Source organism: Oryzias melastigma, linkage group LG9 (assembly GCF_002922805.2).
Source record: "Oryzias melastigma strain HK-1 linkage group LG9, ASM292280v2, whole genome shotgun sequence".
Classification (NCBI taxonomy): domain Eukaryota; kingdom Metazoa; phylum Chordata; class Actinopteri; order Beloniformes; family Adrianichthyidae; genus Oryzias; species Oryzias melastigma.
In genome coordinates, this window is record NC_050520.1 from 20399962 (window position 1) to 20410705 (window position 10744).

General features: G+C 41.7%; 1 protein-coding gene and 1 long non-coding RNA gene across 5 annotated transcripts in view; one reads left to right on the top strand and one right to left on the bottom strand.

The window, feature by feature from the left end:
* Positions 1-7499, top strand: part of LOC112138441 (zinc finger MIZ domain-containing protein 2) — a 28545-nt gene extending 21046 nt beyond the window's left edge. The window contains exons 17-21 of one of the 4 annotated variants that reach the window (XM_024260997.2): positions 1912-1980; positions 4907-5208; positions 5651-5805; positions 6032-6208; positions 6401-7499. In XM_024260997.2, the coding sequence (XP_024116765.1) occupies positions 1912-1980; positions 4907-5208; positions 5651-5805; positions 6032-6208; positions 6401-6508 (811 nt within the window). In that variant the 3' untranslated portion in view covers positions 6509-7499. The remainder of the gene's footprint in view (positions 1-1911; positions 1981-4906; positions 5209-5650; positions 5806-6031; positions 6209-6400) is intronic. The other 3 variants (XM_036213390.1, XM_036213391.1, XM_024260998.2) reach the window with 3 other exon arrangements.
* A 1357-nt stretch (positions 7500-8856) lies between these two features.
* LOC118599091 lies at positions 8857-10140 on the bottom strand. The gene is made up of 2 exons (XR_004948376.1): positions 9906-10140; positions 8857-9831 (listed from the first exon to the last, which is right to left on the bottom strand). It is a non-coding gene; the product is annotated as an uncharacterized LOC118599091 (long non-coding RNA).
* Positions 10141-10744: the final 604 nt, after the last annotated feature.

The window sequence follows — 10744 nt, forward strand, 5'->3', positions numbered from 1 at the left end:
GAGGAGGAGGAGGAGGAGGAGGCGGCGAGGAGGAGGAGGAGGAGTGGAGCACTTCGGCCCCTCCATGGCAGTTGCTGCATCACAATCCCGAGCTTTTTCAAACCGCGGGTTTTCATCTGCTCCTGATCCACCACCATGTGAACAAAGACGTGCTCAGAAACACACTTTGAGTTTTAGATTATTTTATGCATGTCCTCCATTATGATAAAATTCAATGAATTAAATGGTTTATTTCAGGTCATGATACATAACATATCACTTAATGAATCACAAGTTGATCACTTGAAAGGGAGTGGAAGGAAGCGAACTTATATAATCCCACCCCGACTCGACCATTTTCTCTACATGAATTATCAATATCCGGTTCAGGACTTAATATCAAATATTAATAAAATCAGGATATTAAGGATCATTAATATTATTGATGTAATCAAATTTCAAAGCATCCACAACAAATCATTGAATATTCTCATTGAAAAAGACTGTGCAGATTGTATTCAAAGACCCAGAACCGGAAAAATGCTGCAAGAAGATGTAAAAAACAACAAAAACACAATTTTCATTGAAGTGTGGCTTTAAGGATATTTAGTTTCAGTAGTTTAAATTTGAATTAGTAACACGTTTTGCTGGTTTGCAAAGCTGTGTCCTGTAAACCAACCCTTTTTGGTTCACTGTTTCCTCTCACATGGGAGGCTTCAGCTGAAGCTTCTCCACTGGAGGTCAGACTTCCTCGGAGACAACATGACTGCTAACTCTGTGGGAGGAGCATAGGGGGGGCAGGAGGAACTAGAGATAGAGGGGTTAAACGCTCACAGTGATTTAGAAAACTCTTCTTCCTGAGCTAAGCTACACCAACCTGTCCAGCTAAATTTCTGCAAGTCAAGCACATATAATACTCACAAAAATGAAAGGACCCCTTTAAAGAAACACATTAGATACATCAGATCTCAATATGAAGTTGGATATCTATACAAATAATGACAGGACAGTGTCTTAGGAACAAAAGGATGCCAAGTCTTTTAATGGAAATAAAAGTTTTCAGCCTACAGAGGCTCAATTGTGTAGACACCATCAAATCAGAGTGAAATGAAGATGTGGCAGGCTAGTCCATTTTTTCCAAAACTTCATTTCTGCAACTCAAAATGCTTTTCAGTAGCAGCGCTCCTTTATAGGCGCCCGCCGCTGCTCGCAGTTGCCACTGGCTGCCAGCGGGCGGCTGCTGCCTCTCGGCGATCCTCTGCAGATTGGAACAAATGCAGACGGACAGCATATCTGTGACAGCTGATGGGATTTTACTTTGTTTCATTAGAAATACGTGAGGCCACCTTAAAAACAGCCCGCGGCTTCACTGCATGAAGGGGAGCGGACATGAATATCAATTACTAAATAATGAAAGCTAACATCAGTCTGGCCTTTCACTGAGTTACAATCCTTTACAGCACAGAAGTCGGACGTTATATCATCTTCTCCGTCCTCTACAGCTACATCGGGTTAGCTAGCTACTGTGACGTATGAAAGTTTCAGGAATTCAGAGTTTTTCTCTGGGACTTTGAGTGACAGCAACTTAAAAGGAGAAATACTTAGAAATGCAAACAAGAAATGATTTATTATATTTTTACTCTTTCAGAAGAAAATGCCTCACATACATGTTAAAAACTCAAAAAAGATGATTTTCATTGGAGGGGGACTTTGAAGAGCAACGTCTTGTGTCTGAATCAGCTTTTTATTCCAATCTACTGTTGTTGATGCCTACATAAAGCTGAACCAGAAAAACATGATTTCCTTTGAGGTGTTCATGTTCTTCCATGTTAAATTGCCATGCTCACCCTTTGTGTTCTTTGGGTAAAAGTGATACGTCTGACCTCTTTCTGTGTCGCTAACCAAACATCTGCTTCCACTATCTGTCTGCAGTAAAACGGCTCTGCTGGAGGGACTGGAGGTGGACCAGTACATGCTGGGAATCCTCATCTACGTTCAAAAGTAAGAAGCTTCGCGTTTGGACTAGCATGAACTGCTGCTACTGAGGGAGGGAGAGCAGCCTTTCTGGGTTTGACCCTAAATATCGGACTAAAACCTGAAGAACAACATGCTGCTCAGTCGTTTCCAGCTAAACAGTCTGGAAACCCGAGACCATGAAGGGTCTACAGCAGGAGTGTCAAGCTCCATCTCACAAGGGTCCAAAATCCAAAACACACCTGAGGTCACGGGCCGAACAGGATAAACATTTATTGAACACTCTAAAACTACATTTCAAAACTAGATATATAGCATTACTGGATTAATATTGGTGTGAATGCTGTAAGCTGAATTTGGCAGCTGAAGATGATGGAGCTGATAGATGAAGATGCTGAAATCACTGAAGTTGATAACCTGCTAAAATACTAGATAAATGCCAAATTCCATATTGCAATTTCCCCACTGTGGGACAATTAAAGGTTTTCTTATCTTATCTTAAATTAGCCTAAAAAAACAACAAAAAATTAGGTTAGCCCAAACAGCTAGCATGTAGCTGAAATATTAGCTAAACTCCAAAATAGACCTTTTTCACGTGAAGTCACACATCGCCGGGAAGAGCAGAGTCGCTTCTGGTGTCTGTTGTTTAGAACGGCAAAGCTGACAGCTGAACGCTTTTAAAGCAATATTACGTAAATTGTAAAAGGTAACCTAATTAGTTTTGACCAAAATCTGTACAATATCTATTTTATAAATGTCCTGGTTGTATTCGTTTCCTCCTCTTAGATCATTCATAAATCAGAGTACAAATGTCAGTGATCCTGTCTGCAGTCAGAACAGATCAGCTGATCCCCAAATTCCTCTGGATGATATTAATCCAGTCGTGGATTATTTCTCTCTGACAACCAGGTTAAAGTTAGACAAAGGTTACAAGAACTTCAGTGAATGCTGCTTGTTTGATTATGAAGGTAATTATGATTTTATTCTTTTAATCTGTGCTAATGCTAACACTAGCATTAGCTTTGTCTATGAGACGTGGAGCTGCAGAAGATCTTTTCTCACCAGTTCAAAGTTTCCTAAATTTCTGTTCTCACATAATCCTGTAAACGGATCAAAAGTCAGACAATTCCAGCGTGTCTGACATTAAAGTCAAACTTATTCCTGTTGTAATGTTTTCTACTGCGGTCAGTGAGCTGCTGTTAGCTCAGCCGTGGTTCTAACATCACTCCTCTTTGTTTTTGTTCATAAATGTGTGTGATCTGCAGGAAAATAAAGGTAAAATGATTAAATTATATGAAAACTTTTGCCAAAAATATGAAATTGGCTGTTGTAAATATGTTCACCCAGGGATTTTTTTTAAATGTTTTTTTTTTTACTTGGCCGCTCTTATTTTGAAAGCTGAAACCACGTGGCTCGATAGTTACTCTTAACATTTTGACTGAACCAAACCATTCCTGTTTTTACTATTATCCCTAAAATATCCTGTAGAACAACAAGTACATTCATCCTGGGAAGAGATTAAAATGTGTACGGACAATGTAGTGATGTGTGTCTTTGCTGAAGGTTTTAACCCTTCCGCTTTCCTTAGTTTGTTTACATTAAAAGTGGGGTCATCTGGACCCCCCAAGACAGGGCGCTGAACTTTTTTTCATCAATGATTTTTGAGTTTCACTAATGTCCATGACAGACATTAAATCCTGTCCACCTTTGTCATGGAAGAAATCACATATCAATATGTGGTTGGAGTCAACTGGACCCCAAAGAGAGCAGAAGGGTTTTAAATGTGAACAATGTGAATTTCTATCAGCTTTTCCTTATTCCAACTTAAACACGTGTGAATAACATCAACCAAAATAGAACCAGTTAGAATAAAATCTGCTCAAATGAAAGGTTGACATTTTCAATAAAACATCCAATATTGAAGGATTATTTAAATTTGTATTTAGATTTGTGAACGATCTAGGAGAGGAAATGAAAATACAGTTCAGCAGGACATTCATGAAATAAATATTGTACATTTTTCTGTTGAAATTGGTAATGTTACCTTTTATTATTTTAGTGTTTAAATATGTTTATTCGATTATTTTTTTCCCCCAACATAATTTCCACCTAAAAGACAAACAAACAAATAAACAAACAAAAACCCCTCCCCCCGCCGTCAACAATTACACAGTATAGTTGCATTGTTTTAATAAAATATATATGCAATATGTTTAAATACCCATAACTACATATACACAAATCCATACCCATATATATTTCTATAAATATATCCTATTACCCAGAAGTTGTGTATCACGCTCACGGTCCTGCCGCCATTTTGTCTGATATCACCGTGAAGAAGGTCTATAGCCTAAAAAATCGAGAGAAAAAAAAGCTAGCAGAATACCAATTTTTACACCGTTTCTTTTTAACTTAATTATGAATAATAAAAAGGCAGGAATATTATTCCAGAATAAATCAACTTAAACCTTAAATAACTTTCAATATTTTACTTTATAAAAATATAGTTATTTAAAATTATACAAGTTAGAAATGAGTGCAAGATAACATCAGGTCATTATTAACAATAAAATAAAATGATCTGGAGGGCCGGATAGAATTACCCAGAGGGCCGGATCCGGCCCCCGGGCCTTGACTTTGACACATTGGTCTACACCATGCAAAATCCTCTTTTTGAGCTTCAAATGGACAGTATTATACTGTTGATTCATCGCCCTAAACGACCCTAAATAATATTATGATCCATTCAAACTGAGGATTCCTCTTGTAAACCTGCGCTCTGAGCACCGGCCCCTCCCACACCCTCCAAACCAGCGGGTTCTCACATTGTGACGCAGACGAGTGAGAACACCCCCTTCCAGGAAGCGTCTGGGCTCCTTTCAGCCCGATTCTCGCCTAAGAAGCCCTGTAATGTCCTCAAACCATCTTTGTGTTCCTGTGACCTGCACAGCTCTGAGTACGAGGAGATCACCATCGACCCGGTGTGCAGCTGGAAGCCGGTTCCAGTCAAGCCGGACCTGCACGTGAAGGAAGAACCGGACGGCCCCGTTCTAAAGCGCTGCAGGACGCTCAGCCCCAGTCACATGGTCCTGCCCAGCGTCATGGAAATGATCGCGTCTCTTGGCCCCGGCCCGCCGTCCTCCTCCACGCCCACAGTGCCCACCTCAGCCTCCTCCTCGTCCCCGATGGGCTACTCCTCGTTACCAGCAGGGGGCAGCAACAGCAGCAACACACCTGATTACGCAGGTCCAGGTGAGTCACATGACTTCTTCGGTTTTTTATGAGAACCAGAAGCCCCAAGCAAAAATAAACTCACAACCGAATTTTGTTTACCCACGTTAACTGGCGTGTTTTAGTGCAATTACAATTGAGAACTAAAGATGTCTAATATAATACATCCAGCTCTACATCAGAGAAGAACATCAACTCATGGTTGAAGTCTTTAACCGTTATTTGTAATGGATTACTTCTGCTTCTTCATGTTGGGAGTGTGGGCATGTTGAAGCGATCTGTGATTGGCTGGTTTCACAGTCGCCAACAGGAAGTGTGCTAACAGCTGTGCAGCTAGCTCTGAAGGCATTTTCTGTAAACCTTCAGAATAAAAACAGTTTGTTTGCTGGTTTCAGTGGTTAAACTGTTGGGGGGTCATGGTGACATTGTTCATCCTTTGATGTTTTCTCCCCCCACCCCCCAGTTCCGTCCTTTCCTTTCTCTGACTTTGGTGGTCAAACTCCCGGCCTCGGTGGCGAGTTCTCCTCCCCTGGCCCCCCTCCTCTTTCTTACCAGTCTGAGCTCTCCAGCAGCCTCGTCACCCCGGACAAGCCCCCGCCTCACTCACTCTCCACGCAGGTACAGAAACTCCTCTTTGACGTGTGCAGCCTCCGTCACTGCATTGTTTCAGTTTTCCTCTCCCTCATTCTGGTTCTCCTCGTCCTCCTTCTTTGACCTTCTTGTTTTTGTGATACTTCGCTTCCTGTATATGCTCCGCCCCTTCTTTCCTATCTCTCTTTATTAATCGTGTCATTCTTCTCCTTCCTCCAACTCTCCATCGATTCCTTCACTGATCTCTTCTTAGATGTCTGGCCATTTAGACTCCATTTCCCATGGTGCCTCTCTCTCACAGCAGCAGTCTCAGAGTCTCCATGGCACCAGCAGCCAGATGATGCAGCGCAGCATCCAGAACCCTCGCCCCCAAGGAGACGCTTCCTTCGGGCTGGGGGGCTCAGCAGATGTTCCGGAGCCTTCTCTAGATGTGAGTATCCCCCGATTCTTACCCATAATCCCCTCTGGCTCCGGTTTCTGCATCGAACCAGAAGCTTTGTGGATGTTTCCTGCTCAGATTGTGTAATTGTTGGGTCAGAACCAGCTTGGCAGAAATGTTTGACATAAAGAAAAGTTTTGTTTCTGTTCTTGAAGTTCTGCTGCTGACCCGTCTTCTCTGCAGCTTCTGCCAGAACTCACCAACCCGGACGAGCTGCTGTCATACCTCGGGCCCCCTGACCTGCCGAGCCACGACAACAACGACCTGCTGTTGCTGTTCGAGGACAACTGAGCCCACAATGTGAAGGGCGTGGAGCCAGACGCCGCCATCACTAACAGACTATTCCTGCCGTGCAGTCGCAAGAAAGAAGGAGGAGAGCGTTGAAATATTCATGTGACGATGAACTCCATAGTGACTTTATCTCTGTGTTTTTTATTCTGTGTTTTGATCTTCATCTTCATTCCTGAGAGCGACTTCATCAGGAGTCTGATTGGAGTCGAGCTGTGTGATGTAGAAGCAGCGTGTGGTTCTTCAGAACCGGGGCGCTGCTGCTCCAAACGGTTCAGCCGTCATGTAGGAGGAGCTGAGGTCACGCTTCCACCCAGCCGCGGTTTCCCGCCACGATCACAGGCGAGCACAACAGTTACATCTGACCCGGTTACCGTGGTGACCAGCACAAAAGATGGTTTCAGGAGACGCAGGGAAGCTGAGACAGAACTCGAACCCAAATGAAGCCACTGGTTCTGGTCAGCTTTTAATGAATGTTTATGAATTAGTTTGTCCCAAAAATCTAAATCAGATGTGGCACACACCCACCTGTAGAAAACGGTTTCCAAGATGCGTTTTTAAATTGTGCAAAATGGCTTTTTAAACGGCTGTCTGAACTGAGTTTGATTCTGCAGCAGTTCTGCTCCTCCATCCGCCGTCATCACTGTCCGTGTCGCCACACACTTCCAGCCGATGGACTGTGAGGTGGAACGGTGGCGTCTTCAGCCACATGTCGACCTTCAGGAAGGCTCCGAGTCCCTGTTCATCCATCAGAATCTGCAGGAACACGGCTCGGTGGAAATTCTGTCCGCACTCAGCTGGAAGAGAGACGGGCACCGTGGCGACCCTCACACCTTCCTCCTCCTCATCGTCGTGCTTCTGTACGTTGTGAAGTGACCACAGAGTCCAGACTGTCGTGGTGCGTTCAGGTGTTCATCATGACTGTGTGATTCAGTAATAACATGGATAAAAAGAGTAATAACTTTGTAATTTAATAAACACACACTGGAAAGACTCACTGGCTCTGTGGGCTTTCTGTTCAGGTTGAACCTGACCTGCTGCTCAATTAGTGAGCTATTGTATCAATGACAGTGACTGTATATGAGAACTGGACCGAGCAAGCGTAATGTCGCCTCATCCGGCTCTGACCAGATTAAGTCAGTCGCCAATTTTAGGCGACATAGATTTATTGTAGCCAGAAATTGTCAGTCTAAGTCATTGTTTCTATGGCAACCACTCCCACCAATCAGGAGTGAGCTTGTTGGAAGGCCACACCCCTTCCACTGAAGTGTTGGACGTGAGACCACATGCTTTTATCGAGGCATCTGATTGGTCAGTTTAGAACTTCTGTCCCTCGTGTTCTCCTGTGGGGTCCAGATGACCCCCAGGGCGTTTCCTGGACCTGGAAACATGGGGGGGGGGGGGCTAAGCCCACCTCCTCACAGAAGACTGGGAGATTTATGGAGAGAAAAAAACCTTTTAATTCAAGTTTCTTGAGCATCATGGCACCTCGTTTAAAGACAAATACTGCAGTTTGTGCTTCAAAATACATTTATTTTCAAACTTCAACATGATGGTGTAAAGAATATCTCATACATCAGTATTGATCTTATAAGAAAGACAAATGATCACATTTGACACCACAATACTGTGTTTTGTTTTTTCCCTTACAACCACAAACATTTTTATAGAGAAACTTTCTAAATATTTCGTTGTGAAATAGTTGTATGCCTTCATGTAAATGCTTAAATAAATTAGATCAATATAAAATGCAGATTTAACAAAATGTGAGTACATCTATGGAAATGCAAAGAGACGCAACACGTCCTTCAACTGTGGTAGTGAGCATCTAAGTAAATCAAATGATCAAATCAAACGATCAAATCAAATGATCAAATCAAATGATCAAATCAAATGATCAAATCAAACGATCAAATCAAACGATCTGGGTCTCTGCGACGTTTGGCGCTCATGTCACCCAAACACTAAAGGGTTCACCTTCTTCTCTCCAGTTCACCACTCACACTCTCGTTTAGATTATTTATTAATCAGTAAATCTCTTCTAAAAGATGTTAAAAGCTCCAGCATTCATCCAATTGTTATCAGTGATCATGCACCAGTTTCTGTAAATATTGTCAGGGAAGCAGCAACACCTTCGGGTTCCACCTGGAGGTTTAATAACTCTCTGTTAAAAGATCAAGAGTTTATTGAATTCTTTAAAAAAGAGTGGGCAACCTTCTTAGAATTTAACAATACTCCTGACATCTCACCATGTGTTCTCTGGGAAGCAGCAAAGGCAGTGATGAGAGGGAAAATCATTTCTTATTCAACTTATAAAAAACGCAAAGAGAAAGCAGAATTAATAGAATTGGAAAATAAAATAAAAATAATGGAGACAGCTTATGCTGCTTCTGCAGAAGAACAGATTCTGGGAGATTTAAAAAAACTAAGGCTTCAGTTAAACGACATAATTAACAAACAAACACAATTCCAAATACAAAGACTTAGACTAGAAAGATTTGAAAACTCTAATAAATCTGGCAAATTTTTAGCTAATCAGCTTAAAATTAATAAAGAAAAATCCACAATAACATCTATTACTGATGAGTCAGGAAATGTCACTCATGACCCGATCAAAATTAATGAAACTTTTAAAGATTTTTATAAGAACTTATACACCTCAGAGATCAATCCATCAGAGCAAAGCATCAATTCATTTCTTAATAATGTAAACCTTCCCAGATTAACTGAAGATCAAATCAAAGACTTAGACTCGCCGCTCTCATCATCTGAACTTCATGATGCTCTGCTGCTTATGCCGAACAACAAAGCTCCGGGGCCGGATGGCTTTCCCGCTGAGTTTTACAAAGAATTCTGGGAACAGCTAGCAGAAACTTTTTATAAAATGGTTACATTTATAAAGGAAAATCAGTTACTTCCACCAAACATGAATTCAGCAAATATAATCCTTCTTCTCAAACCAGAGAAAGATCCCTCAACTCCTTCCAGCTATCGTCCCATCTCACTGATCAATGCAGACGTCAAAATTATCTGTAAAGCATTAGCACAGAGAATAGAAAAAATCACTCCCCACATAAAAGTGTCTAAATGGCTGCTTTACAATCATTAACACATAGATGCACACAGTAATCAGACCCACTGTTTGTCAAGACTATATGTTCCAGTAAGAGATTTTCTGTGGTGTGTTTTGGAATGAATTACTAAACCTAATTAGGAACAGAAACCTAAATATTTCAGAGGGTCTTATTCCTGCATCTTTCCTAACAATCCCAGTTTGTATTCCACCTTCAGGTGTGGCTTTCGGATCATTTCACTTTGAGCTGGATCTGCAAGAAGACCACAGAGATAGTTAGACTGATGTGAATATAGTCATTTGACTGTTTCTAGTTCAAGCCCTCACAGCCGAGGATGTCCTCAAAGCCGATGGTGTGATCGCTGCCTCGCAGTGTGTCGAAAGCCAAATCAGAACACCAGACGCTGGATCTAGAACACAAAAACCAAAGATGAGGATTAAAACGTTTTTACTTTGGTGCACCAGCACTAAAGTATGGTGGACCCACCTTCTCAAACACATTGCACTTTTACATGGTCACTTTCCTGTTTAAGTGTTTAAGTGCATGGACATACTCCTCTGTCACCCCTACAGCACACCTCACCACTGTCTTACAGCCCTCATACATGTCCTGCACTGCTCGGACATACTTCTCTGTCACTCCAGACTTCCTCATACAATACCATAGTTCCTCTCTGGGCACTCTGTCATAAGCTTTCTCCAGATCTACAAAGACACAGTGGAGCTCTTGTTGGGTAAATTACTTTTAAAAAGTAATTGATTACTTTACTTTAGTTACTGGGTGAAATTGTAATAAAATCACTTTACTCATTTAAAAAAGTAATTCACTACTCGTTTCTTGACTTTACTCTTTTCCGGTCATGTACAAATTCTCAAGAGAAAAACAGTTAGCATCAACAAGATCCTCTTGTCTATCATTGATCTTTATCTTTAAATGAGTGATCTTGTCCAAATTATGAACATGGTTGAAGACATAACCTGACTTCATTAGAAATCAGACATCAGTGTGAAGAATGACAAAGTTCAAACATCTGTGGTCCATGCCACTGATCAAAGAGAGATGTGGGGAAACTGACAAACCTAAATACATTCATCCATCCATCCATCCATCTTCTTAACCGCTTCGTCCCTTTCGGGGTCGCGGGGTGCTGGAGCCTATCCCGGCT